Raw genomic sequence first — 27,375 nt, 5'->3', positions numbered from 1 at the left:
GAATTTTTTTAAAAGAAGAGAATGAAGATTTTCTTACCTCATATGCCAAATTTTATAAAGCTACAATAATGAAAACATGAGATAAATTAAATCACACATTAAGGAACAAAATTGAAATGGCTGAAATAGATTCTAGTGAGGAAGTAATTTGTATGTGACATGGAGTCATCTTAACACAATAGGGGAAAGGATTTATTGTTCAACAAATGGTAATGAATACATTTGATAAAAATTGAAATTAGCTTCTCATATGCATGCCATACTTAGAAAATTCTAATTGCAAGAAAGAATTAAATGTGGAAAAATTAAAGAACTGGAAGAAAAGTATAGATATCTGTGTGTGTGCATATATATATATATATATAATCTTGCCATAGGCAAGGCTTATCTAAGCAAAAATTCCCCCAAAGAAGCTATAAACAGAAACTATAAACCACTGATAAATTTGATTGATTAAAAAGGGAAAAGTTCTTTGTGTCAAAAATAGTGGAACCAGAATTAAAAGATGAATGATAAACTGTGTAACATATTGATATAATGTATATAGGTATATATTCCATATATACAAGTCAATAGGAAATACACTAATACCTGAATAGGAAAGATGAACTAGGAAGGTAATGCAATTAGATAATTCCAGGAAGACATAACTGGCCAATAAAACTTGAAACAGATATTGGATTCATTGATAAGAAAAGAAATGCAATAAACAGTAATAAGATGCCATTTGACTTGGCATAGACTAAAAGATAATTTTCAATAATCTAATGGTAGAAACTTACATTGTTGTAATTTTTTTGGAAGTTGATCTGTCCTTATGTATGACAAAGACTGAAAAATATTATACTCTTGGCTTTAGAAATTCCACTTCTGGAAGTGAAAAGTCATAAATCACCACCAGATCACAAGACAATGCTCTTTTTCTGGTAAATGGGCAAAGTAATATGACAATACACCCTGTTTTTACTCAATATCTACTATGGTTTGCTTAGTGCTTCATGGAGGGACTCCTTTTTACCTCTTTTGGTAAAATGAAGCCACATCAAATAACTGGTAGGCTACACAAGAAATCTCCCCTGGGCCTGGGCCTGTTTAATGTAAATAGAGAAGCATGGAACTTTCCTGAAGGCTTTATGCCAAGTCAGGCCGTTGTTGCAAGGTGCTATAAGGAAATGACTGAACATTTTATGAAAAGACTATGCTGAGATGCCTCAGAAGGTCACTAGGACCTGGAAACAGAGCATTCACATTTTCTTCTAAACTCTGAAGACATTGGCAGACTTCTTGCTTTGCTAAAGCTTTCTATGTTCTGAGATTGATGGAGTATTTCTCTTTTTTTTTTCCATTTAAATGGATGAAAGTGTGGAAGTAATTCGTCTGGGACATAGTTATTTTATAAACTGGGATAGGAAGATGTATTACTCCAGGAAGGCAACACCTGCTGAAGCTCGAACGACCACACTCAACGAGGAACTAGGCCAGATTGAATATGTTTTCTCTGACAAGACGGGTACCCTCACTCAAAACATCATGACTTTTAAAAAATGTTCCATTAATGGGAGAATCTATGGTAAGAGAAACCTTTTCTTTTTGTTGTTATTAACAGTCCTAAAAAAATTAAGAAACCCTATATTTTTTTAAATAAAAAAAATCTCTGGCTTTCTTATTAATACGGAGACCACCAGCATCTACCAGAGTGGTCGGCACATAATAAACACTTGCTAAATATTTATTGGGTGAATGTTGAATAATTCAGATAAAGCTTTGGATCTGTTACCATTCATGTAACCCCATGAGGGTTAGTTTAGATACTGTCCAAGGTTCCTTTTGTTGCTCAAACTGTGTGATCCGTGGTGTTTAATAGACTCATATTCCAGGGAGGAGTTCTTCAGAGCCTGATTTATCTCAGTGAAAGCAGTATTTTATATTTGCTTCCTAACAGCCCTCAACTGATGTTAGTGTCTTTGCTTTTAAGAATTTACAATTCATTCCTGAAAATTCACACTGCACAGGGTTACCTTTAGTGGTCAGACAAGCTGTTTCATCAATATTGAGTTCCTATTTGTATGCTTTTGTTATGATACCTAGTCTGTTGGGGATTTTCAGCCTTTCTAGTTAGTTACATGTGACCCTGTCACCCCGACTTAGGCCAGTTAGCAGACAGTTCCTTCTGAGAGCATGGAAGCTCTCCAGAGGGCTGCTGTCAGGTTCCTCTGGATTCCCAGTATCACTTCACTGAACTCAAGTGTCTAGTTTCTCAGTACAAAAATCTCAGGAAGTAAAGAAAATCCAAGAAAGAGAGAGAAACCTTTCCTTTGTCTCCTGATGGGAAACTTCACAAATTGCCAAATATTTTAAAGTAAAATTTGATCCTGAGCAAAACTGAGAAATATAAGTTGATTTTCATACTCTCCTGTCTTTAGACCTCCCTCTGCTATTCCACTTCCCATAACCCCTGGTTGCCATGGTTTCCTCACTTCTCTTCTGTCCACACCTGCCCCACCCTTCTCTGGTAGTAGACCAGATAATAGTCAACCTGGACTTCTACACGGCCTCAGTTACATTCTACATTTTTCTTACATCACTATTAATATTATGAAGATGCTAAATAAAATAGAACCTTTTCTTAAAATTTTTTCTTTTGATATTATTTTCAGATGCTTTTGATAAATACAACCCAGGAGCAGTTTAAATGAAAAAATTTTGTTGGAGTATTGGAGTCATTTTGAATTTTGTAGGCCTTTTGTATTCTTTTACCATGGCACTTATTGGTAATATAATAGAAACAATATCACTTCTAGGTAATTACCCTAAGGAAACTTTAAGACATGGGGACCAAGATTTATTTGAAGATATGTTTGTCACTGATGCTAAAGCTGAAACTCCAGTACTTTGGCCACCTGATGCGAAGAGTTGACTCATTGGAAAAGACTGTGATGCTGGGAGGGATTAGGGGAAGGAGGAGAAGGGGACGACAGAGGATGAGATGGCTGGATGGCATCACTGACTCGATGGACATGAGTTTGAGTGAACTCTGGGAGTTGGTGATGGACAGGGAGGCCTGGTGTGCTGTGATTCATGGGGTCACAAAGAGTCAGACACGACTGAGCGACTGAACTGAACTGATGTTTGTCACAGGGGCTGTTATTAGAAAAGTCCCTGGATTTTCACAATATATATATCCTAAGATCTTTGCAAATCTCCAAATTTACAAATCCTGTGATATTCAGTTCAGTTCAGTTCAGTCGCTCAGTTGTGTCCTACTCTTTGCGACCCCATGAATCATAGCACGCCAGGCCTCCCTGTCCACCTGTCCATCACCAACTCCTGGAGTTTACTCAAACTCATGTGCGTCGAGTCGGTGATACCATCCAACCATCTCATCCTCTGTCGTCGTCTTCTCCTCCTGCCCCCAATCCTCCCAGCATCAGGATCTTTTCCAATGAGTCAACTCTTTGCATGAGGTGGCCAAAGTATTGGAGTTTCAGCCTTATCATCAGTCCTTCCAATGAACACCCAGGACTGGTCTCCTTTAGGATGGACTGGTTGGATCTCCTTGCAGTCCAAGGGACTCTCAAGAGTCTTCTCCAGCACCACAGTTCAAAAGCATCAATTCTTTGGCGCTCAGCTTTCTTCACAGTCCAACTCTCCCATCCACACATGACCACTGGAAAAACCATAGCCTTGACTAGATGGACCTTTGTGGGCAAAGTAATATCTGCTTTTTAATATGCTGTCTAGGTTGGTCATAACTTTCCCTCCAAGGAGTAAGTGTCTTTTTATTTCATGGCTGCTATCACCATCTGCAGAAATTTTGGAGCCCCCAAAAATAAAGTCTGACGCTATTTCCACTGTTTCCCATCTATTTCCCATGAAGTGTTGGGACCAGATGCCATGATCTTTGATAGCTTGTAATTTCCCTCATAAAAGGCAGGAAAGTAACTGGAAGATTTAACAAGCCCTTTAGACCTTTCATTTAAGAAGCCATTCCAATTTATAATAATTTATTATGTCAGTAAAATATATTCTTATTAAAGAACTCATAGATTGTTCCAGAATCATTTTCCCCCCATACAATTGTCCTTGTTTATGCCATAGATCCAGGCCTTGGGAAATTTTTATAATCTATTCTTATTTGCCTAAAGCTCTGTTTTCTTTCTCAGATCTATCATTTTCTTAGACTTCAGTTTTTCTTTGCATCATCACCAGTCTTATGAAGAGGCTTTCTTTGAGAACACCATTTTACACAAAGACAGTTTGTTTGCTTTTATCATTTATCAGAGTTATAGCATAGGGGGTAATGACTAGAATATAACTGTGGTGAGTTTGGTATCTAAATTCCAGGTGCTGGGTGAGGTTCATTCACTAGCCCAGGGATTCCTCTCATATAGCAGCCTCACTGTATTCTAGATTTATACCTGAGTCCCAGAAAAACCACCAGTAACTCTTTATCAGTGCTTTTTGGGGTCGTACTCTTGTATGGTGAGGGGCTTCTCAGGTGGTGCTAGTGGCAAAGAACCTGCAGGAGATGTAAGAGACACCATTTCGATCCCTGGGTTGGGAAAATCCCTATCAGGAGGGCACGGCAACCCACTCCTGTGTTCTTGTCTGGAGAGTCCCCTGGGCAAAGAAGCCTGTCAGGCAGTGGTCCAAAGGGTTGCACATAACTGAAGTGACTTAGCACGCATGTTTGTATTGAATAGTGAAATGAGAGAGATTTGAATTAAAAACCTACTATGGAGTTCTCTGGTGGCTCAGAGGATAAAGAATCTGCCTGTAATGCAGGAGACTTGGGTTCAGTCCCTGGGTTGGGAAGATCCCCTGAAGAAGGGAATGACAACCCACTCCAGTATTCTTGCCTGGAGAATTCCATGAACAGAGCAGCCTGTTGGGCTACCGTCCACAGTGTCGCAAATAGTCGTACATGACTGAATGACTAACACTGCTACTATACTATGCTGACTTTTTAGTTTTAGTTGAATCATGTGGGAGATCAGGGCTCGATCCCTGGGATGAGGTGCCCCTGGAGAAGAGAATGGCTTCCCACGCCAGTATTCTGGCCTGGAGAATTCCATGGGTTATATCATCCATGGGGTCGCACAGAGTTGGACACAACTGAGTGATTTTCACATGTCACTTTATATTCTGTTTTTCAGTCTGTCATCCATGAAACAGGAATGAACATTTTTTTTTTTAAAGATTTTTCATTCCTGTTTTAAAAATCCCTGTATTTTCCAATGTATTTGTTAATAAGCTCATATTGGCTTTATATTAAGAATAGTTACTTTTAAATGTTTGGCAGATGGGTGGCTATGTTCTCTGACTACAGAAGACTCTGACATTGTTTAATGTTTACATGCTAATTTGACCTTGCCATTATATATATTAAAGATGTATCTGGCCAGACCAATATAGACAAAGATGTACTCACCACGCTTCAGCACTGATGAGAGTTGGTCTGTCTTGCATACCATTTTGGATTCCCCAACAGTGTGTATAAAGTGAAAAACAAAAATTTGCCTTGTGCCAACATCACAGATAATGTAACAACAGAATGATAAAATTTACAGAAAAACAGAATTATGGCTTATTTTGTATTAATGTGTACTGATTTTAGTTTGTTTTGGGCAAATGAATATCTTTCTGTGTTAATTGCCATATCTAGTGTTACTGTTTGAAAACACTCTTCAAAATGTCTAGGTTTGAACTCATAATGTCATCTAGTAGTGGTGCTTTAATAAACAAGTATATTTCTTCAAACTAAATGTATAAATATAGTTTCAATTTCATCTATTTTTAATTCTCAGTTTTGGTTTTGGCAGGTGAAGTGCGTGATGACTGGGGTCAGAAGACTGATATGACTAAGGTGTGGAGGTGATTAAGTTCATTCTTACTTTTAATTTCAAATTGTACATGCTTTTAAAAAAGGATGAGTTCCTAGAAGCCTAATTTCCACTATGACCAGAGTAGATACTAAATATGTAACTTAAAAAAAAAAGATTCATATGGTCCAAACTTCCTTCTTATCCAGGTTTCCCAATCACAGAGTTCACTGTCTATGTTTCCCCTCTGTTAGAGATATTTATTATATATAATCAAATATATTTCTCAATTTTTTACATAGGTAGTAGTGAACTATACTTATTGTGCTTAACTTTCTTCCTTAGCAATGATCAAGATCCTTCTATAAAAGTGGGAAAAAAAGGGCTCCCTAATTCTTTTTATTGTGAATAATATTTTATTATGTTGATGTTCCTTAACTTATGTAAGGAGGTAGGAATGAGCATTTAGAATATTTGCAACATTTTGCTTGTAAAGGAAATGCAACAAAAGTAACCATGTATACGTGTTATATCACATGGATCCTATACTTTCTAACAAGTTCCATTTTTAGAAATGGGATTGCTAAGTCAAAATGTATGTGCATTTGTAATTTGATCAATATTTCCAAATTGTCCTCTTTAGAATTTGCACTAATTTACCCTGTCACAAGCAATGTACAAAAATGCCTGCTTTCTCCTACCCTCACCAACAGAATGTTTTATCAATTTTTTATTTTGTAAAATTAATTTTTATTGGAATATTGTTGATTTACATTGTTGTATTAGTTTCTGCTATACAGCAGAGTGAATCAGTTGTATGTATACATTTATCCACCAATTTACCCTGTCACAAGCAATGTACAATAGTGTCTGCTTTCTCCTACCTTTACTAGCACAATCAAAGTTTTTGATTTTTGACAAGACTTTTTAAAAAGTCACTTTGCTGTATAGGAGAAATTAAGCACAACATTGTAAATAAACTGTACTTCAATAAAATAAAAAGAAATTTGTTCTCTCCCTTTTTTGTATAAGAATTTGTGGCTATTAATTTCCCTCTGAACACTGCTTTAGTTTTATTACATGGATTTTGGCCTGTAATATCTTTATTTTTGTTATATCAGTTTGAATAGCCACACTGAACCATGAGAAGAACTAAACATTTCAAAGAGGTTGGGACTTGCTCCTTCCTTATAATATTTTTAATAAGAGAATAGATTTGTATTTCTACTTTGGGGGATTTATTCGGGTTTTCTTTGTGGCTTAATATGATCAATTGTTGTCAGTGTTCCAGGGTCCTTAAAATGAAAGTTTATGTATTCTCTGTTTTTAAGGTATAAAATTAGCTGTATTGTCATATAATTCTACCTTATTAATTATATTATTTAGGTCTTCTATTTCATTATTTTTTATCTGTGTTATTTGTTTGGATTAAACAGGTTAATAAAAGCATTCTGATAATTTCTCTCTCTCTTTCTCTAGCTCTCCTATATAGCCTGAAGTCTTCATTTTATAAGTATTGATGCTATTGTGAGGTGCATTGATGTTCATAGTAGTTATATTTTTATCATGAATGTGTTCTTTGAGTCATTTAATTCTCCTTGTCCTGGATGCAATCTTATTTGATATTAAGATCATGTCTCTTGGTTAACTTTTGATTTGCATTTGCCCACCTTTTTTTTCAATATTGCTGAATAACTTTGTTTTAGATATGTCTCTTAAGAATGCACAGCATAGGACTGGCTTTTACTTTACATGCAATTTTTTAGTGAGTGAGTTAGGGCCATTACATTGGATTTGTTAAATATTTTAGATTATACTTTATAATTTTTAATAATTCTCTAGAGATTCTACAGCCTATGTGTTTGCTTCTCTTATGGTATTTAGGAAAATATTTTATTGTTTCTCCACTGTATAGTTTCAAGAGTTTGAATAATACTCTTAATTCTTTTTTTGTAAGGAGTATCTATCAATTTCCTAATATGAAAAATGATAAAATTATTATGTCTATCCTTCTTTCCCTCATATTTTCCTACTATTTTTATTAATGATGCTTCTTAATCTTAAGTGTACATAGATTTCTCTTAATTGATTTGAGTTTTTAAATGGTATCTTCTGACCTTCAAATACTAAAATGAGGACATCAGGACCTTCTAATTTTTAAGCAGTCTTTCTATGTAGTCAATATATATAGCATATATATTTTGTTTTATAATCCTAATATGTTTCTTTTATATTTAGTTCTTCAGTTAATAAGATTCAGTACTTAGCACTAACTACTTTTCCCTTTCCCACTGTTTTTCCAGTTATCTTTTATTTGGCTGAAGTGTATCCTCCAGTTTCAAGAGGCGTTCATGAGAAATAGCAGTTCAGAATTATCTGCTGAATGACATTACTAAATTGAATGACATTACTAAATCATTGAATGACATTACTAAATCATTGAATGACATTAATAAATTCATTGATTAGCTCTAGTAGTTTTCTGGTAGCATCTTTAGGACTTTGTATGTACAGTATCATGTCATCTATAAACAGTGACAGTTTTACTTCTTTTCCAGTTTGTATTCCTTCTATTTATTTTTCTAGTCTGACCGGCTGTAATCTTTACAAGTCATGGTTTCTTCCCTGGGTGTCAGGGGGAGGGGGTTTAGGGAAGTCTAAGGCCAGTGTGTATTTTATTTTGTACTAGTGAGTTGATCAATTTTTTCTCCTATTGGGTAGCTGTTTTAAAATTTTATTACATGAAAAAAACAATCTTTGATTAAAGTAAGTCTCTATGATTCTGAGATAAACACAGCTAATGGACTACCTTGTATACTGGTATGTATTCTCATGTACTTGGATATATTAAGTATTATATTTAAAATATTATTTTGCAGTTTCCAAGACAGAGTGTATTTGAAAAGTATTTTCTTATCAGTTGTTCTGGCAAAGACCTTATCACAGGTCTAGTCCTTTGAGTAATAAACTTTTAAAAATTAGTAGTACATTTTATGCTTTTCATGAGTCAGTAAATTAACAGAGATCTTATTTAATATTAAAATTATCTTCCATTTTGTTCTATCTTTAATCCTTTTTCTTTCATTTTTGTGATCAACAAATTTTGAAGTGGACAGTAAACTAGTATTAACAATGAGCACTGAGTGTGTACTGCAGATCTCTAGAACTTTTTCACCTTGGACATCTGAAACTGTAATTTCTCATTGAACTGCAATGCCCCACTTCCCCATTCTTCTAGTCCTTGGAAACTGCTGTTTTACACTCAGTTTTTGTGAATTTTTCTATGTTAGATATCTACTAACATAATTAGATATCTGCATGAATTCCTTAAAAGAAATAAATCACTCATAAATAGAATTATGCAATATTTATTCTTTTGTGAGTAATTTATTTCTTTTAATGTAATGTCCTCAAGGTTTATTCATGTTGCAGCATAAAGACAAGGTTCTTTTTTTATGGCTGAATAATATTCTTTGTGTGTGTGTGTATAGATATATAAAACCACATATTCTTTATTCATCAGTTGATGGATGTTTCTTTTGTTTCTGAAGTGAAGTGAAAGTGTTAGTCACTTAGTCATGTCTGACTCTTTGTGGTCCCCGTAGACTGTACCCTGCCAGGCTCCTCTGTCCATGGAATTCTCCAGGCCAGAATACTGGAGTGCGTAGCCATTCCCTTCTCCAGGGGATCAAACCCAGGGATCAAACCCAAGTCTCCTGCATTGCAGGCAGATTCTTTATCATCTGAACCACTAGGGAAGCCCTATGTTGTTTCTGCTGCTACTGCTACTAAGTCGCTGCAGTCATGTCTGACTCTGTGCGACCCCATAGATGGCAGCCCACCAGGCTCCTCTGTCCCTGGGATTCTCCAGGCAAGAACACTGGAGTGGGCTGCCATTTCCTTCTCCATTGCATGAAAGTGAAAAATGAAAGTGAAGTCGCTGAGTCATGTCTGACTCTTAGTGACCCCATGGACCGCAGCCTACCAGGCTCCTCCGTCCATGGGATTTTCCAGGCAAGAGTACTGGAGTGGGCTGCCATTGCTTTCTCCAATGTTGTTTCTACCTTTTGGCTATTGTGAATTATGCCACAGTGAATGTGTGAGTACAAATATCTCAAGATCTTGATTTTAATTTTGTCATAATATTTTGCAGTTTCTTTAGTGAGATCAGAGAAGTACTCTGTAATCAAACACATTAATATTTTTATATCTTGAAATATTAATTCATGCTAAGTAGACTTTAAAAAGTCTATAATTACGCACATACTATTCCAGGTCAGATGTTGCTGCCAAAAAGAGTTCAAGTCAGGTCAAGTTTTTCCATCAAGTAGGTTTTGAAAGCAACTTTCAGTTTTTAGGGCTTCTTTGTATTTTGGAGTTGAAGTAAACATTTGAGAATTTGTACAGCCATTGGATTTTTTTTCTTCCCCATATGCTTTTGGAAGGTTTATTGCTCTGGTAATGAAGGCTTACATGGATCTGAAATGGGAAGATGATATTTAACAGTAATGAGGAAACAGAAAGCCATTTTGGTGCCAGGCTTTGGAGGCTGAAAAGTCATACAAACTCTAAAAATATTTAGAGGAAGTGTTTTTGAATTTTAAAAGACTTTTGTTGGAATGAAGTCTACAGTTTTGTTGTTGTTCTCCTACAGAAAAAAGAGACCATGGGTTTCTCAGTCAGCCCTCAAGCAGACAGAACATTTCAATTTTTTGACCACCATTTGATGGAATCCATTGAACTGGGTGATCCCAAAGTGCATGAATTCCTTAGGTTACTTGCACTCTGCCACACTGTAATGTCAGAGGAAAATAGTGCAGGTAAGTGCAGTGTGTCTGAATCTTGTTTTTTAAATAGGTATATTTTCATTGAAATGTTCGGAATGTTCCTTTACCTATTACTAGCTTTTCTTTGTATTTATTTGTATACTGAATGTTTTCTAAAAATATGGAGAGACTTAAAAGAAAAGAAAAAATTAGGAACAGTAAAAAGATGAGGGCCTAGATAAGCCAGTTAAAAGGGATAATTTTTTTTTAAATGACTGAACACGGTATTTGCATAGAACAATGCTTAAACTGACCTTTGTAATACTAATGCCAATGATGCTATTTTATCTGAGGATATCACAGTGCCTTTAAGTAAGTTTTTTTTATCTCTACCTTCAGGTTCATTTCATTTTTTGAGTTCTCTTTTAATAGCTATCTGATTTTAATATTATGATATCTTCTTAAATCTCTTTGAGGATATTAATTATTCTTAATTTGAAATCTTTTGTTTCCTCTGCTGTGTTTCATTTTATAAAATGTTGTTTTTAGAGTTCTGTGTCTAACTTTCATGTTGTTCTCAAACGTTTTATTGTTTGTTATTGCCTATTCTTATTTGTGTTTGAGCATCCCAGTTTGCCTCTTGGTGAATGTAGGTTTTGATAGCAGCCTGTCTCCCAAGATTGTTGGGGAGAGTCACAAAACATTGCTTGTCTTCTGGGCATGGAGTTTCCCGCTTCCTGGAGTTCATATGATGCCTGGGCTTAACTGATTTTTTCAAATCTAGTGCTAGGATTCTGTGTCAGAACTCTCATTTCAAAGAAAGTTGTATTTAAGGTCTGGCCTAAAAGAAAGTATCACAGTCATAGACTCCCTTTCTTTTGTTAATTAATTTCTCTTATCCTTGTGGGATTCTAAAGCTATTTCTGGCTGTTTTCAGCTTTGGTCTCCAGCCCCAGCATGAAAACCACTAAAGGTTCCTTAGGTGGATTGTGTACTTAGTATAAAAGAACATTTTCAAGGTTTCATCTTGAGGCAAATATCACTGTAGCCTGTTGTTGGGAATAAGCTGGCCGGAGGAGCCAAAGTGGTCCTGGCAAGCTTGAGTGGAATTCTTCAACTCATTTTATTTCTGGTACCCCCAAGATCACGTCTGCTCTTCTCTCTTGTTGATTCTGATTTGGAGAAACTTTGGGCGTTGCTTTTAACTCTGTATTAATTTTCTTCCTCAAATTCTTTGAACTGTGTTTTTCTCCTTTCTTATTCATTCATTTATCAAATATACTTTTTATCTTTCAGACATTTCTCAAGTTTCTTATTCTCTGAAAATACTGATTCCTCTTTTATGGTATCACTACAATTTTTTCATATTGTGACATTTTAATATTTAAATTAATTTTTAATTGGAGGATAATTGCCCTACAATATTGTGTTGGTCTCTACCATACGTCAGTACAAATCAGCCATGAGGAAACATATGTTGCCTCCCTCATGAGCCTCCCTGCCACCCCTTCTCACCCCTCCAGGTTGTCACAGAGCACCTGATTTGAGCTTCCTGCATCACATAGCAAATTTTCACCAGCTATCTAATTCTACATATGGTAATGTGTATTTTCAGTGCTACTCTCTATTTGTTCCACCCTCTCCCTCCCTCGCTGTGCCCCAAAGTCCATTCTCTCTGTCTGTGGTGATATAATTAAATGTAATAAAACACAGATCTTAAGTGTATTGTTTAGTGAATTTTGACCATTATATACACCCATGTAACCACCACCCCTATCAAAGTATTAATATTTTCCATCATTCAAGAAAGATTACTCATGTTCCTTTCTAGTCCACATCACCAACCACTGCCCAAGCAACCACTATCCTGATTTTTATCATCAAAAATGAGTTTTGCCTGTTCTTATATTAATACTTCATATGAATAGAATCATATAACATGTATTCTTTTGTGTCTGGCTTCTTTCATGCAATGTAATGTTTTTGTCATTCATCCATGTTGTCATATCAATCAGTAGTTCATTCTTTTAAATTTGAGTAACATTTCACTTTATGAATATGTTTACCACTTTTTTTCTTCCCCAGCCCTCTGTCCAGACATTTAGGTTATTTCTAGTTTTGGATTATTATGAGTAAAGCTGCCATAAACATTTTTACGTCTTTAAAAAAGTTAACAAATTTGTTTTTTGTAAATACTTAGGAATGGAAATTGCCTGATCATAGCATAGGTGTGTTTAAGAAACTGCCCAACTATTTTCCAAAAATGGAGTATCATTTTACATTCCTACTGTCAGTATATGAGAGTTCTAGTACCTTTACATTCTTACTAACACTTTAGTAGTATTACTATTAAGTTGTACCTGTACTTGTGGATATGGACTAATCTCTTCTGCCATATAAAAGCATTTTGAAGTGAAGAGAAGTAAATGTGTGTATCATTTCAACTATTTCAGTTTTTTCCTTTGAGATTTCAAATTCTCAGGGAAGGATTACTATACTAAATAAGGGGAAATTACATTTTTTTTCTCCTTTTAAAGCTCTAATTATAGGATAGATGACTTAAATCCATGTATGTTCAAGAGCGCTGGAAAATATAAACCTTACTTACATAAATGTTAGTTATGATAAAGAACAGAACCCAAATCTGATGAACTTAAAACTATATGACTCTATAATTTATAGCTGAGGGTATTGCTTTTATTTTAAGTGAGTGCTCTTTGTTTCATGGAGACATTTGGGAAAGTTGATATTCTCATTCCCTTTGCCAGGAATTTCAGAAGCAGAGAAGTGGAAGGTACAAAGGCCTCAATACAAGTTTTTTTCTATTTAGGTAGATGTCAATTAAAGAGATAAAAAATTCAGAAAATTTTTCTTGTTACCTTAAAATCAGTCCTTTAAAATTTGTTGAAGCTTACTTTATGACCTGATATGTATTCAGTTTCTGTGTTTTGTGTGTGCTTGAAATAAATGTGCATTATGCAGTTATTGAAAATGGGGTTCTAATATATCTACTAGATACTGTTTATTAATTGTATTGTTTAATCTTCTCCCTCTCTGGGTTCTTTTGAGTACTTGATTTCTTGATTAATGAGAGTGTATTTAAATCACTATGGTATAGTGAAAGTGAAAGTCGCTCGGTCGTGTCCAACTCTTTGAGACCCCATGGACTATAGAGTCCATGGAATTCTCTAGGCCAGAATACTGGAGTGGGTGGCTTTGCCCTTCTCCAGGGGATCTTCCCAACCCAGGGATCAAACCCAGGTCTCCCACATTGCAGGCAGATTCTTTACCAGCTGAGCCACAAGGGAAGCCACAAGCATAGTTAGATGCACTGTAATTGTGTATTCATTAATTCTACTTTGTTTTGCTAATGTTCGCTTTGTATATTTAAGATCACATTATTAGATACTAGTTTAGAGTTAAATTTTTTAAAATGAAAACATCTATCAATATATATTTACCCTTTTTATCTCTAGTAACATGTTTGCCTTAATGTTTACTTTGTCTGATGCTAGTATAGTTATAGATGTTTATTTTGTCTGATCCAGTATAGTTGTTGATGTTTCCCTCTTGTTAGTATTTGCATTGTTCAGCTTTCCATACTCTTTCCTGCCATTCTTTTTTTTTTAATGTCCTAGACACATCTCTTATAAATGGCAAAATTTTTGATATTTAAAAGAATATCCAGTTTAACTAAACCAAATCTTAAATAGACCATTTAGCCAATTACCCATTGTTGATTATCAATATGTCTAGGTTCTAAGTGTTTAATATATGGACTTCCCTGTGGTTCAGTGGTAAAGAGTCTGCCTGCCAGTGCAGGAGACACGGGTTTGATCACTGGGCTTGGAGAAGGAAACTGGCAAACCACTCCAGCGTTCTTGCCTGGGAAATCCCACGAACAGAGGAGCCCGGTGGGCTGCAGTCCATGAGGTTGCAAAAGAGTCAGCTACAACTTAGTGACCAAACGACAACAGCAACAATTTAATATATAATTACTGTAATTACTGATAGATGTCTTTCTACCATCTTTTTGTATTTTATATTTGTCCTATCATTTGTCTGCCTCTTCTAGTCTTATAGATTTAGTTCAGTTTTATTTCTACTGCCTTGAAAATAATATACTCTTATTTGTATTCTTAGTTAATAGCCTAGAACTTTTAGCATAATTGACTCAACATAGCCTAAGCCTTTTTGAACAAAATAAGGACCTTAAAACGCTTCAATACTAATAAACCTTGTGTTGATTTATATAGTATTTTTGTCTTATATTTTATTTTTCAGTACCTCAAGAGGTTAATTTTATGCTTTTTACAGTCAGTTTACTTAGATTTACTCATATATTTACTCATTTCTGTGGTCTTTAATGCTGTGGAATCACTGAGCTTCTGCTGGTCAAAAATGTATTCTTTAGAATTTCTTTGAGGCAGAAGCTACTGGTAGTAAACTCTCATAAGCTTGAAAGCAACTTTATTTCATCCCTATTCTTTAAAAAAATTTTTTTACTGAAGTATAGTTTATTTAAAATGTTGTGTTTAATTTCTACTTACAGCGAAGTGACTCAGTTATACATATATACACACACACATATATATGTATGTATATATATATGTACATATATATGTATATAAAAGAATATATATACATTCTTTCTTATATTCTTTTCACAGGATATTGAATATAGTTCCCTGGGCTATACAGTAGGACCTTAATTTTTTATCTATCCTGTATATGATAGTTTGCATCTGCTAATCGCAAACTCTCAAACCTTCTTTCCCACAATCCCTCTTCCCCTGGCTCATTCTTATTCTTGAATGATGTTTATTGTGTGCAAAGGTTTAAGGTGACAATTTTCTCAGCACACTGAAGATATTTAACTATATTTTGACTGTGATTTCTGTTACTGCAGGTCACGTGTTAGTTCAGTTGTGACTTGAAGGTGATCAGTCCTTTCTCCCTGGTTCAGTTCAGTCGCTCAAGAGTGTCTGACTATTTGCGACCCCATGAACCACAGCATGCCAGGCCTCCCAACTCCTGGAGTCCACCCAACTCCATGGACAGCCCAAACCCATGTCCATTGAGTCGGTGATGCCATCCAACCATCTCATCCTCAGTCGTCCCCTTCTCCTGCCCTCAATATATCCTGGAATTACAGTCTTTTCAAATGAGTCAGCTCTTCGCATCAGGTGGCCAAAGTACTGGAGTTTCAGCTTCAACATCAGTCCTTCCAATGAACACCCAGGACTGATCTCCTTGAGGATGGACTGGTTAGATCTCCTTGCAGTCCAAGGGACTCTCAGGAGTCTTCTCCAACACCACAGTTCAAAAGCATCAATTCTTCGGTGCTCAGCCTCCTTCACAGTCCAACTCTCACATCCATACATGACCACTGGAAAACCATAGACTTGACTAGATGGACCTTTGCTGGCAAAGTAATGTCTCTGCTTTTGAATATGCTGTCTAGGTTGGTCATAACTTTCCTTCCAAGGAGTATGTGTCTTTTAATTTCATGGCTGCAGTCACCATCTGCAGTGATTTGGAGCCCAGAAAAATAAAGTCTGACACTGTTTCCACTGTTTCCCCATCTATTTCCCATGAAGTGATGGGACCGGATGCGATGATCTTTGTTTTCTGAATGTTGAGCTTTAAGCCAACTTTTTCACTCTCCTCTTTCACTTTCATCAAGAGGCTCTTTAGTTCCTCTTTGCTTTCAGCATAAGGGTGGTGTCATCTGCATATCTGAGGTTATTCATATTTCTCCCAGCAGCCTTGATTCCAGCTTGTGCTTCCTCCAGCCCAGCATTTCTCATGATGTACTCTGCATATAAGTTAAATAAGCAGGGTGACAATATACAGCCTTTTCCTATTTGGAACCAGTCTGTTGTTCCATGTCCAGTTCTAACTGTTGCTTCCTGATCTGTATACAGGTTTCTCAAGAGGCAAGTCAGGTGGTCTGGTATCTCCATCTCTTAAAGAATTTTCCACAGTTTATTGTGACCCACACAGTCAAAGGCTTTGGCAAAGTCAATGAAGCATAAATAGATGTTTTTCTGGAACTCTCATGCTTTTTCAATGATCCATCGGATGTTGGCAATTTGATCTCTGGTTCCTCTGCCTTTTCTAAAACCAGCTTGAACATCTGGAAGTTCACGGTTCATGTATTGCTGAGCCTGGCTTGGAGACTTTTAAGCATTACTTTACTAGTATGTGAGATGAGTACAATTGTGCGGTAGTTTGAGCATTCTTTGGCATTGCCTTTCTTTGGGATTGGAATGAAAACTGACCTTTTCCAGTCCTGTGGCCACTGCTGAGTTTTCCAAACTTGCTGGCATATTGAGTGAAGCACTTTCACAGCATCATCTTTCAGGATTTGAAATAGCTCAACTGGAATTCCATCACCTCCATTAGCTTTGTTCGTAGTGATGCTTTCTAAGGCCCCCTTGACTTCACATTCCAGGATGTCTGGCTCTAGGTGAGTGATCACATCATCATGGTTATCTCGGTCGTGAAGATCTTTTTTGTACAGTTCTTCTGTGTATTGTTGCCACCTCTTCTTAATATCTTCTGCTTCTGTTAGGTCCATACCATTTCTGTCCTTTATCTAGCCCATCTTTGCATCAAATGTTCCCTTGGTATCTCTAATTTTCTTGAAGAGATTCCCGTTCTATTGTTTTCCTCTATTTCTTTGCACTGATCACTGAGGAAGGCTTTCCTGTCTCTCCTTGCTATTCTTTGGAACTCTGCATTCACATGGATATATCTTTTCTTTTTCCCTTTGCTTTTTGCTTCCCTTCTTTTCACAGCTATTTGTAAGGCCTCCTCAGACAGCCATTTTGCTTTTTTGCATTTTTTTTCCCTTGGGGATGGTCTTGATCCCTGTCTCCTGTACAATGTCACGAACCTCAGTCCATAGTTCATCAGGCACTCTATCAGATCTAGGCCCTAAGTCTATTTCTCACTTCCACTGTATAATCATAAGGAATTTGATTTAGGTCATACCTGAATGGTCTAGTGGTTTTCCCTACTTTCTTCAATTTCAGTCTGAATTTGGCAATAAGGAGTTCATGATCTGAGCCACAGTCGGCTCCCCGTCTTGTTTTTGTTGACTGTATAGAGCTTCTCCATCTTTTGCTGCAAAGAATATAATCAGTCTGATTTTGGTGTTGACCATCAGTGATGTCCATGTGTAGAGTGTTCTCTTGTGTTGTTGGAAGAGGGTGTTTGCTATGACCAGTGTGTTCTCTTGGCAGAACTCTATTAGCCTTTGCCCTGCTTCATTTTGTATTCCAAGGCCAAATTTGCCTGTTACTGTAGGTGTTTCTTGACTTCCTACTCTTGCATTCCAGTCCCCTATAATGTAAAAGACATCTTTTTTGGGTGTAGTTCTAGAAGGTCTTGTAGGTCTTCATAGAACTGTTCAGTTTCAGCTTCTTTGGCATTACTGGTTGGGGCATAGACTTGAGATTTCTTCTTCTTCATAGTCTTAGTGAAGGTGTGAATTTTTAATATATTTGTATTGCTGAGAATTCACTGAGATTCTTGAGTCCATAGAACGTTGTCTTTTATCACTTCTGGAATTTCCTCAGCCATAGTATTTCTTCAAGTATGGACTCTGACTCATTTTCTCTCTTGTAATAGATCTTTAGTGTGTAACATTCTCACTCTATTCTCTATGTCTTTTAATAATTCTTTGATTTTTTCCCTTTCTTTGTCCCTCTGGGATATATTCTGGAATTTTCTCAATTTTTTCCCCTGTATACAAATTCTCTCTCGTATTATTTAATTTGCTGTTTTTGACTTCTACTAAGTCTTTAATTCTTTTTTCAATCTGACTAATTTTACCTCTTTTATTTTTGAAATCCATTAAATATTTGTTTGTAGTATTTCTGATAACTTCAATTTCTAAAGTTTTTAGGGATATTATTCTCTCTGTTCTTTCTGTTGGTTCTAATTATATCTTGGTCATTTTATTTCGGACTTCATTTGTAGAAAATTTTCAGGTTCTGAGGCTAAGACTGGTTTCTCCAAGAAATGATTTGCATTTCCTTTAGATGCTATTTGGGCTTCCCTTGTGGTTCAGCTGGTAAAGAATCCACCTGCAATGCGGGAGACCTGGGTTCAGTCCCTGGGTTGGGAAGATCCCCTGGAGTAGGGGAAGGCTACCCACTCTAGTATTCTGGCCTGGAGAATTGCATGGACTGTGTAGTCCATGGGGTCGTAAGGAGTCAAACATGACTGAGTGACTTTCACTTAGTCACTAATGTATATTTGCAACCTAAATTCACAATATCTGGGTGATCTGTGAATTTAGGATGCAAATATACATGAAAGTCAGTTTCCTGTTATAAATTTTCAGCATATTTTTTTTTTCTCTTACAAATAGACAGTTTTCCTTATAGGCAGTCTTAAAATGGACACTGTTTTCCAGTTTACCTTCATACTGAGAGATCATCCTTTTGAGGGGGGAGGGTGCTCAGTTTTAAGAAGTGATCTTCTATTAGACTTCTTTCCCTGGCCTATGTCTTTTTCTAACCGAAGCCCTGAGATACTGGAAACCAATTAGTTTCAAAATGCCCATCCTTTATTCCAACTGTATTTTTTTTTCCTCAGTCTTTGATCTGAGCAACTGCTGCTTTCTTGCCAGTCCTGGGTACGTGCAAAAATATTTAAATGCTTTTTATTTATAGAATCTATACCTGGTTCTAACATAGTAGATTAATCTTGGAACCTAGTCCACCATGTTTCCAGAAGTGGAAGTTATCATGTCATTTCATAATAGATGAAGTAATTGCTTCAATTTTTTTTAATTTAAAAAATTAATTTATGCCTCTTGTAGCAAATGAAGCCATACAACATAAAGATTTATAAAGGCAAAGATAGTAATTTCTTCCCTGAACTTTAATTCAGTCTCTAGAGAGGTAACTCGGAGTAGGCAATGGCGCCCAACTCCAGTACTCTTGCCTGGAGAATCCCATGGATGGAGGCGCCTGGTAGACTGCAGTCCATGGGGTCGCTGAGAGTTGGACACGACTCAGTGACTTCACTTTCACTTTTCACTTTCATGCATTGCATTGGAGAAGGAAATGGCAACCCACTCCAGTGTTCTTGCCTGGAGAATCCCAGGGACGGGGGAACCTGGTGGGCTACCACCTATGGGGTCATGCAGAGTCAGACACGACTGAAGCGACTTAGCAGCAGCAGAGGTAACTAATGTTAACATTTGGTGTACATAATTTCACACTTTCTACTTGCTTATACATGTATGCATATATATATATATATATATATATACACATAGATATGTAGGTAGTTTCTTTTTTTTAATTTTTTAATTTTTTAAATTTTAAAATCTTTATTTTTTTTTTAATTTTTTAAAATTTTTAAAATTTTAAAATCTTTAATTTTTACATGCGTTCCCAAACATGAACCCCCCTCCCACCTCCCTCCCCACAACATCTCTCTGGGTCATCCCCATGCACCAGCCCCAAGCATGCTGCACCCTACGTCAGACATGGACTGGCGATTCAATTCTTACATGACAGTATACATGTTAGAATTACCATTCTACCAAATCATCCCACCCTCTCCCTCTCCCTCTGAGTCCAAAAGTCCGTTATACACATCTGTGTCCTTTTTCCTGTCTTGCATACAGGGTCGTCATTGTCATCTTCCTAAATTCCATATATATGTGTTAGTATACTGTATTGGTGTTTTTCTTTCTGGCTTACTTCGCTCTGTATAATTGGCTCCAGTTTCATCCATCTCATCAGAACTGATTCAAATGAATTCTTTTTAATGGCTGAGTAATACTCCATTGTGTATATGTACCACAGCTTTCTTATCCATTCATCTGCTGATGGACATCTAGGTTGTTTCCATGTCCTGGCTATTATAAACAGTTCTGCGATGAACATTGGGGTACATGTGTCTCTTTCAATTCTGGTTTCCTCAGTGTGTATGCCCAGAAGTGGGATTGCTGGGTCATAAGGTAGTTCTATTTGCAATTTTTTAAGGAGTCTCCACACTGTTCTCCATAGTGGCTGTACTAGTTTGCATTCCCACCAACAGTGTAGGAGGGTTCCCTTTTCTCCACACCCTCTCCAGCATTTATTGCTTGCAGATTTTTGGATCACAGCCATTCATTCTGACTGGTGTGAAGTGGTACCTCATTGTGGTTTTGATTTGCATTTCTCTAATAATGAGTGATGTTGAGCATCTTTTCATGTGTTTGTTAGCCATCTGTATGTCTTCTTTGGAGAAATGTCTATTTAATTCTTTGGCCCATTTTTTGATTGGGTCATTTATTTTTCTGGAATTGAGCTGCAGAAGTTGCTTGTATATTTTTGAGATTAGTTGTTTGTCAGTTGCTTCATTTGCTATTATTTTCTCCCATTCAGAAGGCTGTCTTTTCACCTTGCTTATAGTTTCCTTTGTTGTGCAGAAGCTTTTAATTTTAATTAGGTCCCATTGGTTTATTTTTGCTTTTATTTCCAGAATTCTGGGAGGTGGATCACAGAGGATCCTGCTGTGATTTATGTCTGAGAGTGTTTTGCCTATGTTCTCCTCTAGGAGTTTTATAGTTTCTGATCTTACATTTAGATCTTTAATCCATTTTGAGTTTATTTTTGTGTGTGGTGTTAGAAAGTGATCTAGTTTCATTCTTTTACAAGTGGTTGACCAGTTTTCCCAGCACCACTTGTTAAAGAGATTGTCTTTACTCCATTGTATATTCTTGCCTCCTTTGTCAAAGATAAGGTGTCCATATGTGTGTGGATTTATCTATGGGCTTTCTATTTTGTTCCATTGATCTATATGTCTGTCTTTGTGCCAGTACCATACTGTCTTGATGACTGTGGCTTTGTAGTAGAGCCTGAAGTCAGGCAAGTTGATTCCTCCAGTTCCATTCTTCTTCCTCAAGATTGCTTTGGCTATTCGAGGTTTTTTGTATTTCCATACAAATTGTGAAATTATTTGTTCTAGTTCTGTGAAAAATATGGCTGGTAGCTTGACAGGGATTGCATTGAATTTGTAAATTGCTTTGGGTAGTATACTCATTTTCACTATATTGATTCTTCCGATCCATGAACATGGTATATTTCTCCATCTATTAGTGTCCTCTTTGATTTCTTTCAAGCAATACAGGCATACCTCAAGAAACAAGAAAAAAGTCAAATAAATAACCTAACTCTGCAACTAAAGCAACTAGAAAAGGAAGAGTTGGAGAATCCCAGAGTTAGTAGAAGGAAAGAAATCTTAAAAATTAGGGCAGAAATAAATGCAAAAGAAACAAAAGAAACCATAGCAAAAATCAACAAAGCCAAAAGCTGGTTCTTTGAAAGGATAAATAAAATTGACAAACCATTAGCCAGACTCATCAAGAAGCAAAGAGAGAAAAATCAAATCAATAAAATTAGAAATGAAAATGGAGAGATCACAACAGACAACACAGAAATACAAAGGATCATAAGAGACTACTATCAGCAGTTGTATGCCAATAAAATGGACAACGTGGAAGAAATGGACAAATTCTTAGAAAAGTACAATTTTCCAAAACTGAACCAGGAAGAAATAGAAAATCTTAACAGACCCATCACAAGCACGGAAATTGAAACTGTAATCAGATATCTTCCAGCAAACAAAAGCCCAGGTCCAGACGGCTTCACAGCTGAATTCTACCAAAAATTTCGAGAAGAGCTAACACCTATCCTCCTCAAACTCTTCCAGAAAATTGCAGAGGAAGGTAAACTTCCAAACTCATTCTATGAGGCCACCATCACCCTAATACCAAAACCTGACAAAGATGTCACAAAAAAGGAAAACTACAGGCCAATATCACTGATGAACATAGATGCAAAAATCCTCAACAAAATTCTAGCAATCAGAATCCAACAACACATTAAAAAGATCATACACCATGACCAAGGGGGCTTTATCCCAGGGATGCAAGGATTCTTCAATATCCGCAAATCAATCAATGTAATTCACCACATTAACAAATTGAAAAATAAAAACCATATGATTATCTCAATAGATGCAGAGAAGGCCTTTGACAAAATTCAACATCCATTTATGATAAAAACTCTCCAGAAAGCAGGAATAGAAGGAACATACCTCAACATAATAAAAGCTATATATGACAAACCCACAGCAAACATTATCCTCAATGGTGAAAAATTGAAAGCATTTCCGCTAAAGTCAGGAACAAGACAAGGGTGTCCACTTTCACCGCTACTATTCAACATAGTTCTGGAAGTTTTGGCCACAGCAATCAGAGCAGAAAAAGAAATAAAAGGAATCCAAATTGGAAAAGAAGAAGTCAAACTCTCACTGTTTGCAGATGACATGATCCTTTACATGGAAAACCCTAAAGACTCCACCAGAAAATTACTAGAGCTAATCAATGAATATAGTAAAGTTGCAGGATATAAAATCAACACACAGAAATCCCTTGCATTCCTATACACGAATAATGAGAAAGCAGAAAAAGAAATTAAGGAAACAACTCCATTCACCATTGCAACGAAAAGAATAAAATACTTAGGAATATATCTACCTAAAGAAACTAAAGACCTATATATAGAAAACTATAAAACACTTGTAGTTTCTTTTTAACAGAAAAATAATTCTAGTACATAGATTAATATGCAACCAGTTTTCCTAACAATTTATCTTTATAAATCAGTAAAATGGATCTAGCTCTGCCTACTTTTTTCTAATTTATTTTTACATACAAAGATAATTTTATACAGAAGGGCTTACTTTATTCATGCTGGTTTTTAAGTGTATTTTTATTTTTTTCCCCCACTTCATTCTTTTCCTCTCTTCTCTCCTCTTACCCCCACTCCAGCACCTACACAATATCAGGTACCAATCATTAATATTCTGGTTTGATTCCTTACATTTCAAGGGATTTCTTTGATATATTTTCATAAAATGATCATTAGTAGCAGACTGAAGAGGAATTTGGGATGTCTGCATCGTCAGTCTGGTTGTGTTATCTTGCAAAAGCTGCATAACATTTTCAGTCATAAGTTTTACCAGTATAAATGGAAATACAGCATACCTCATTTTGTTGTGCTTCATTTTATTGCACTTCACATATATTGTGTTTTCTACAAATTGAAGATTTGTGCCAACCCTGCATCGAGCAAGTTTTTTTTTTTAATCTATTTTTACTTTATTTTACTTTACAATACTGTATTGGTTTTGCCATACATTGACACGAATCCACCACAGGTGTACATTTTATTGGCACCATTTTTCTAATAGTATTTGCTCACTTGTGTCAGTTTGTGACATTTTTGTAATTCTTTTAATATTTTGAACTTTTTCACCTGATGCCTCAGCTGGTAAAGAATCTGCCTGCAATGCAGGACACCCAAGTTCGATCCCCGATTAGGGAAGATCCCCTGGAGAAAAAATGGCAGCTCACTCCAGTATTCTCATCTGGACAATCCCATGAACAGAGAAACTTGGCAGGCTATAGTGCATGGGGTCACAAAGAGTCAGACATGGCTGAGTGACAAACACATATATTTCTCATGGTGATCTGTGATCAGTGATTTTTTGATGTTACTATTGCCAAAATATGACTCACCTAAGTCTCAGATTACTAACATTTTTTTCACAGTGAAGTATTTTTTAATTAAGTATGTATATTCTTATATATAATGCTATTGCACACATAACAGACAACAGTATAATGTAAATGTAATTTTTATATGCACTGAGGAACCAAGAAGCTCGTGTGAATTGCTTTATGGCAATAATTTTTTGCCATGGTCTGGAACCAAGTCTGCAATATCTCTGAGGTATGCCTGTAATAATTGTAATAATCCCTGCCTCATTGCCATGAGGATTATGTGAGTTAATTTATATTAAGTGTTTTAGTTTGTAAAACTTTCTTGGCATGTTTCTAGTCACTGAAAATACAAAGTTGTGGTCTCTGACCTAAGAAGCTTTCCACATAGGAGGGAGGCAGGCTCAGGAATGAGTTTTTTTCCTGTAATCTGACAAAGGCTCTTATGCATGGTGTTATGCATGGTGTCCTGAAAGTTTCACAGGACAGATGCCTGTTCAGCTGGTTAGTGAGTGGAAAAAGTCTAATTTCTAGAGCTGACACTTGGGTTGGGTCTTATAGAATGAGTTGAAATTGATGTTGGTGTTCTGTGAATGTTACTATCTTCATATTAATAATCTGTTTCTTTTTGTTATTTAATCCACTTGTTTCTTTTCCTTTTAGGAGAGCTGATTTACCAAGTCCAGTCACCTGATGAAGGGGCTCTAGTGACTGCTGCAAAAAATTTGGGGTTCATCTTTAAGTCTCGGACCCCAGAGACAATAACAATAGAAGAATTGGGAACACTAGTTACTTATCAATTGCTTGCCTTTTTGGATTTCAACAATTTCCGAAAAAGGATGTCTGTCATAGGTATGGTTGGTGGCTGAGAGTATTTTCGATCTTTTGATAATACTATGGTTATATGGAAACTTCTCAAGGATGATTTCACTCTAGTTATGTGCTGAAAGTTGTGATATGTCTTAACTTTTTGAGCTTGTGTTATCCTCAACTTAGCCTCAACTCGGTAGCAGTGAGTATAACTAATGAAACCAGTGCTTATTCTGTGTCCAGCACCATCACCTTACCCTTTTCCCCATTTTCCTCCTGCATCCCCAAGCTACGATTTTACTCAGTCTGTTTTCTGCTTCAGAGGAAAATCGCTCTTGTTCCTTTTCAATGCTAAAGGTTCTACCTGTTCCCATCCATTTTCCTTCCTTACTCACTCCCTTCTCACTTGCTTGTAACTTCACTTTCTTCTTCATCACTGACTTCTTTCTTCAGCCTGCAACTCTATGATCATCTTTGTTTCCTTAAATTTATTGTTCATATTCTGATCTCCACTGATTTTGCCACCCAGTTTTTCTTCTTTTCATCACAGCTTAATTTTTCAAGATCAGTTTTTGATTCTCATCTTGGTTTCTCTTTTCAGCCTATAAGGGTCAGGCTTCTGCTTCTAATCTTCAAGACAGAATTCCTTCTCAGAAGTCTGACATCACCTCTTAACTACCCAGTGCAATGACATTCCCCCTCTTCCTTCTTTCCTCCCTTCCTCCTCCTCTCCCTCCACCTAATCTGTCTACTATCCATCTGTCCATCTATCTATCCTCTATCATCTTCTTTTTCCCTTTAAACTTAGTGACATTTGATACTGTTAATCTGCTTCTCCTGACACTCCTCTTTTGGCCTCTTTGACCACACTGGCTCCTGGGTCTCCCCTTGTCCTGTGCTTTCTTTCTCAAGCTCCTTTTCAAGCTGACTGTTCTTCATCGAACTCTTCAGTGTTGGTGTCCTTTCCTCTTCTGCGCTCTCCTTGGATAATCTTGACCGCTCACTTGGTGGCAGCTACTGCCTATATGTTGTGTCCTTCCCATATGGCTCTTCAGTTTCAGTCTCTCTCTGAGGCCTCCATACACATTTTCAGGCTTCTCTTGGATTCTGTCACTGGATTATACTACAGTTATCTCAAATTTTGTATGTCTAATACAGAACTTTGTCACAACTATGTTCTTATTAAAATTGTTATCTATCTTTTGCTATATGGCAGTGTGAGTGAACTGAACCCTATACAAATATTTTATTAAAGTCTTATAATAGTATGTCACCTCCAGTCAGAAGATGGGACATTTAAAGCTCAAAGATTTTAAGTATCTTTCCCAGTATTGTCATGTATCTTGTTACAAAGCCAGTAAGATGCAGAGCAAATATTTGAATCCAGATTTGTCTTTCTCCAAAGTCTGGCCTCTTTATCCCTGTTGTAGGTCACATGCTTGTGATACCTCCATCTACTTTGTGCCCCTAGGTAACTGGCTCTCGAACTTCAGCTCCCATCAGAACCACCAGGAAGACTTGTTAAAATGAAGATTTTATATATTTATTTTTGCTTTTTTTAGCTTAGCAGTATATTTAAGAACTCTTTCCTTATCAGTACATAAAAAAATACACTTTAAAAATTTTAAACTATGTAAATCTCCACTTTATGGATTAAGTCAAAATTTATTTTGTCCCTTGTAGTAGTAGTATAGTAGTAGTAGAGCTAGTTGCCAGGTCTCCCTGAAGGATACCCGGGTTTGATCACTGGGTCAGGAAGGTCCCCTGGATAAGGGAAAAGCAACCCACTCCAGAATTCTTGCCTGGAAAATTCCATGGACAGAGGAACCTGGTGGGCTACAGTCCATGGGATCGCAAAGAATTGGACACGACTAACACTTTCATTTTGTCCCTTAGTGGTGGCCATTTATGCTATCCTCAAACTTTCGCTTTTACAAGTACTGAAATGAGTAGCCTTGTACATATTTCATTTTGTACATGTGCAATTATTTCAGAAAATTTATCAGAAATGAGATTTTTGGGTCATAGGATAAACATGTTTTTAATTTTGATGGTTATTGCCAAATTGCACCCACTGCAGGTATATCATTTTACAATCCCACCTCCATAGTATGAATGCCTTTCCCCCTATATCCTCATCAACATCAAACTTAAGATTTTTGTCAATTTTTAAAATGGCATGTAACAGTAGTTTTAGTTTGTACATTTTTATCATGGATGAGGTTGAGTTTACTTCCTATGCTTGAGATACCTGTATATTTTCCTTCTGCACAGTGTTAGTACTCTTCACTCATTTTGCTATTGAACTGCTAGATTTTTTTCTTCTATATTTATAGACGTCCTTATATATTAGGGAGAGAAGCCCTTTGTGATGCAGCTTGCAGACATTGCTTTCCAG

General features: G+C 36.4%; 1 protein-coding gene across 4 annotated transcripts in view; it reads left to right on the top strand.

The window, feature by feature from the left end:
• Window positions 1-27,375, top strand: part of ATP8B4 (ATPase phospholipid transporting 8B4 (putative)) — a 299,618-nt gene that overhangs the window by 196,182 nt on the left and 76,061 nt on the right. For all 4 annotated transcript variants that reach the window (XM_018054182.1, XM_018054183.1, XM_013967148.2 and 1 more), the window contains 4 exons: window positions 1,362-1,570; window positions 5,823-5,866; window positions 10,477-10,642; window positions 24,831-25,019. In XM_018054182.1, coding sequence (XP_017909671.1) covers window positions 1,362-1,570; window positions 5,823-5,866; window positions 10,477-10,642; window positions 24,831-25,019 — 608 coding nt within the window. The remainder of the gene's footprint in view (window positions 1-1,361; window positions 1,571-5,822; window positions 5,867-10,476; window positions 10,643-24,830; window positions 25,020-27,375) is intronic.

This window comes from Capra hircus, chromosome 10, assembly GCF_001704415.2.
Source record: "Capra hircus breed San Clemente chromosome 10, ASM170441v1, whole genome shotgun sequence".
NCBI classification, from domain to species: domain Eukaryota; kingdom Metazoa; phylum Chordata; class Mammalia; order Artiodactyla; family Bovidae; genus Capra; species Capra hircus.
Note: the sequence above shows the minus strand (reverse complement) of the source record. Positions and strands in the feature narration are given on the sequence as shown.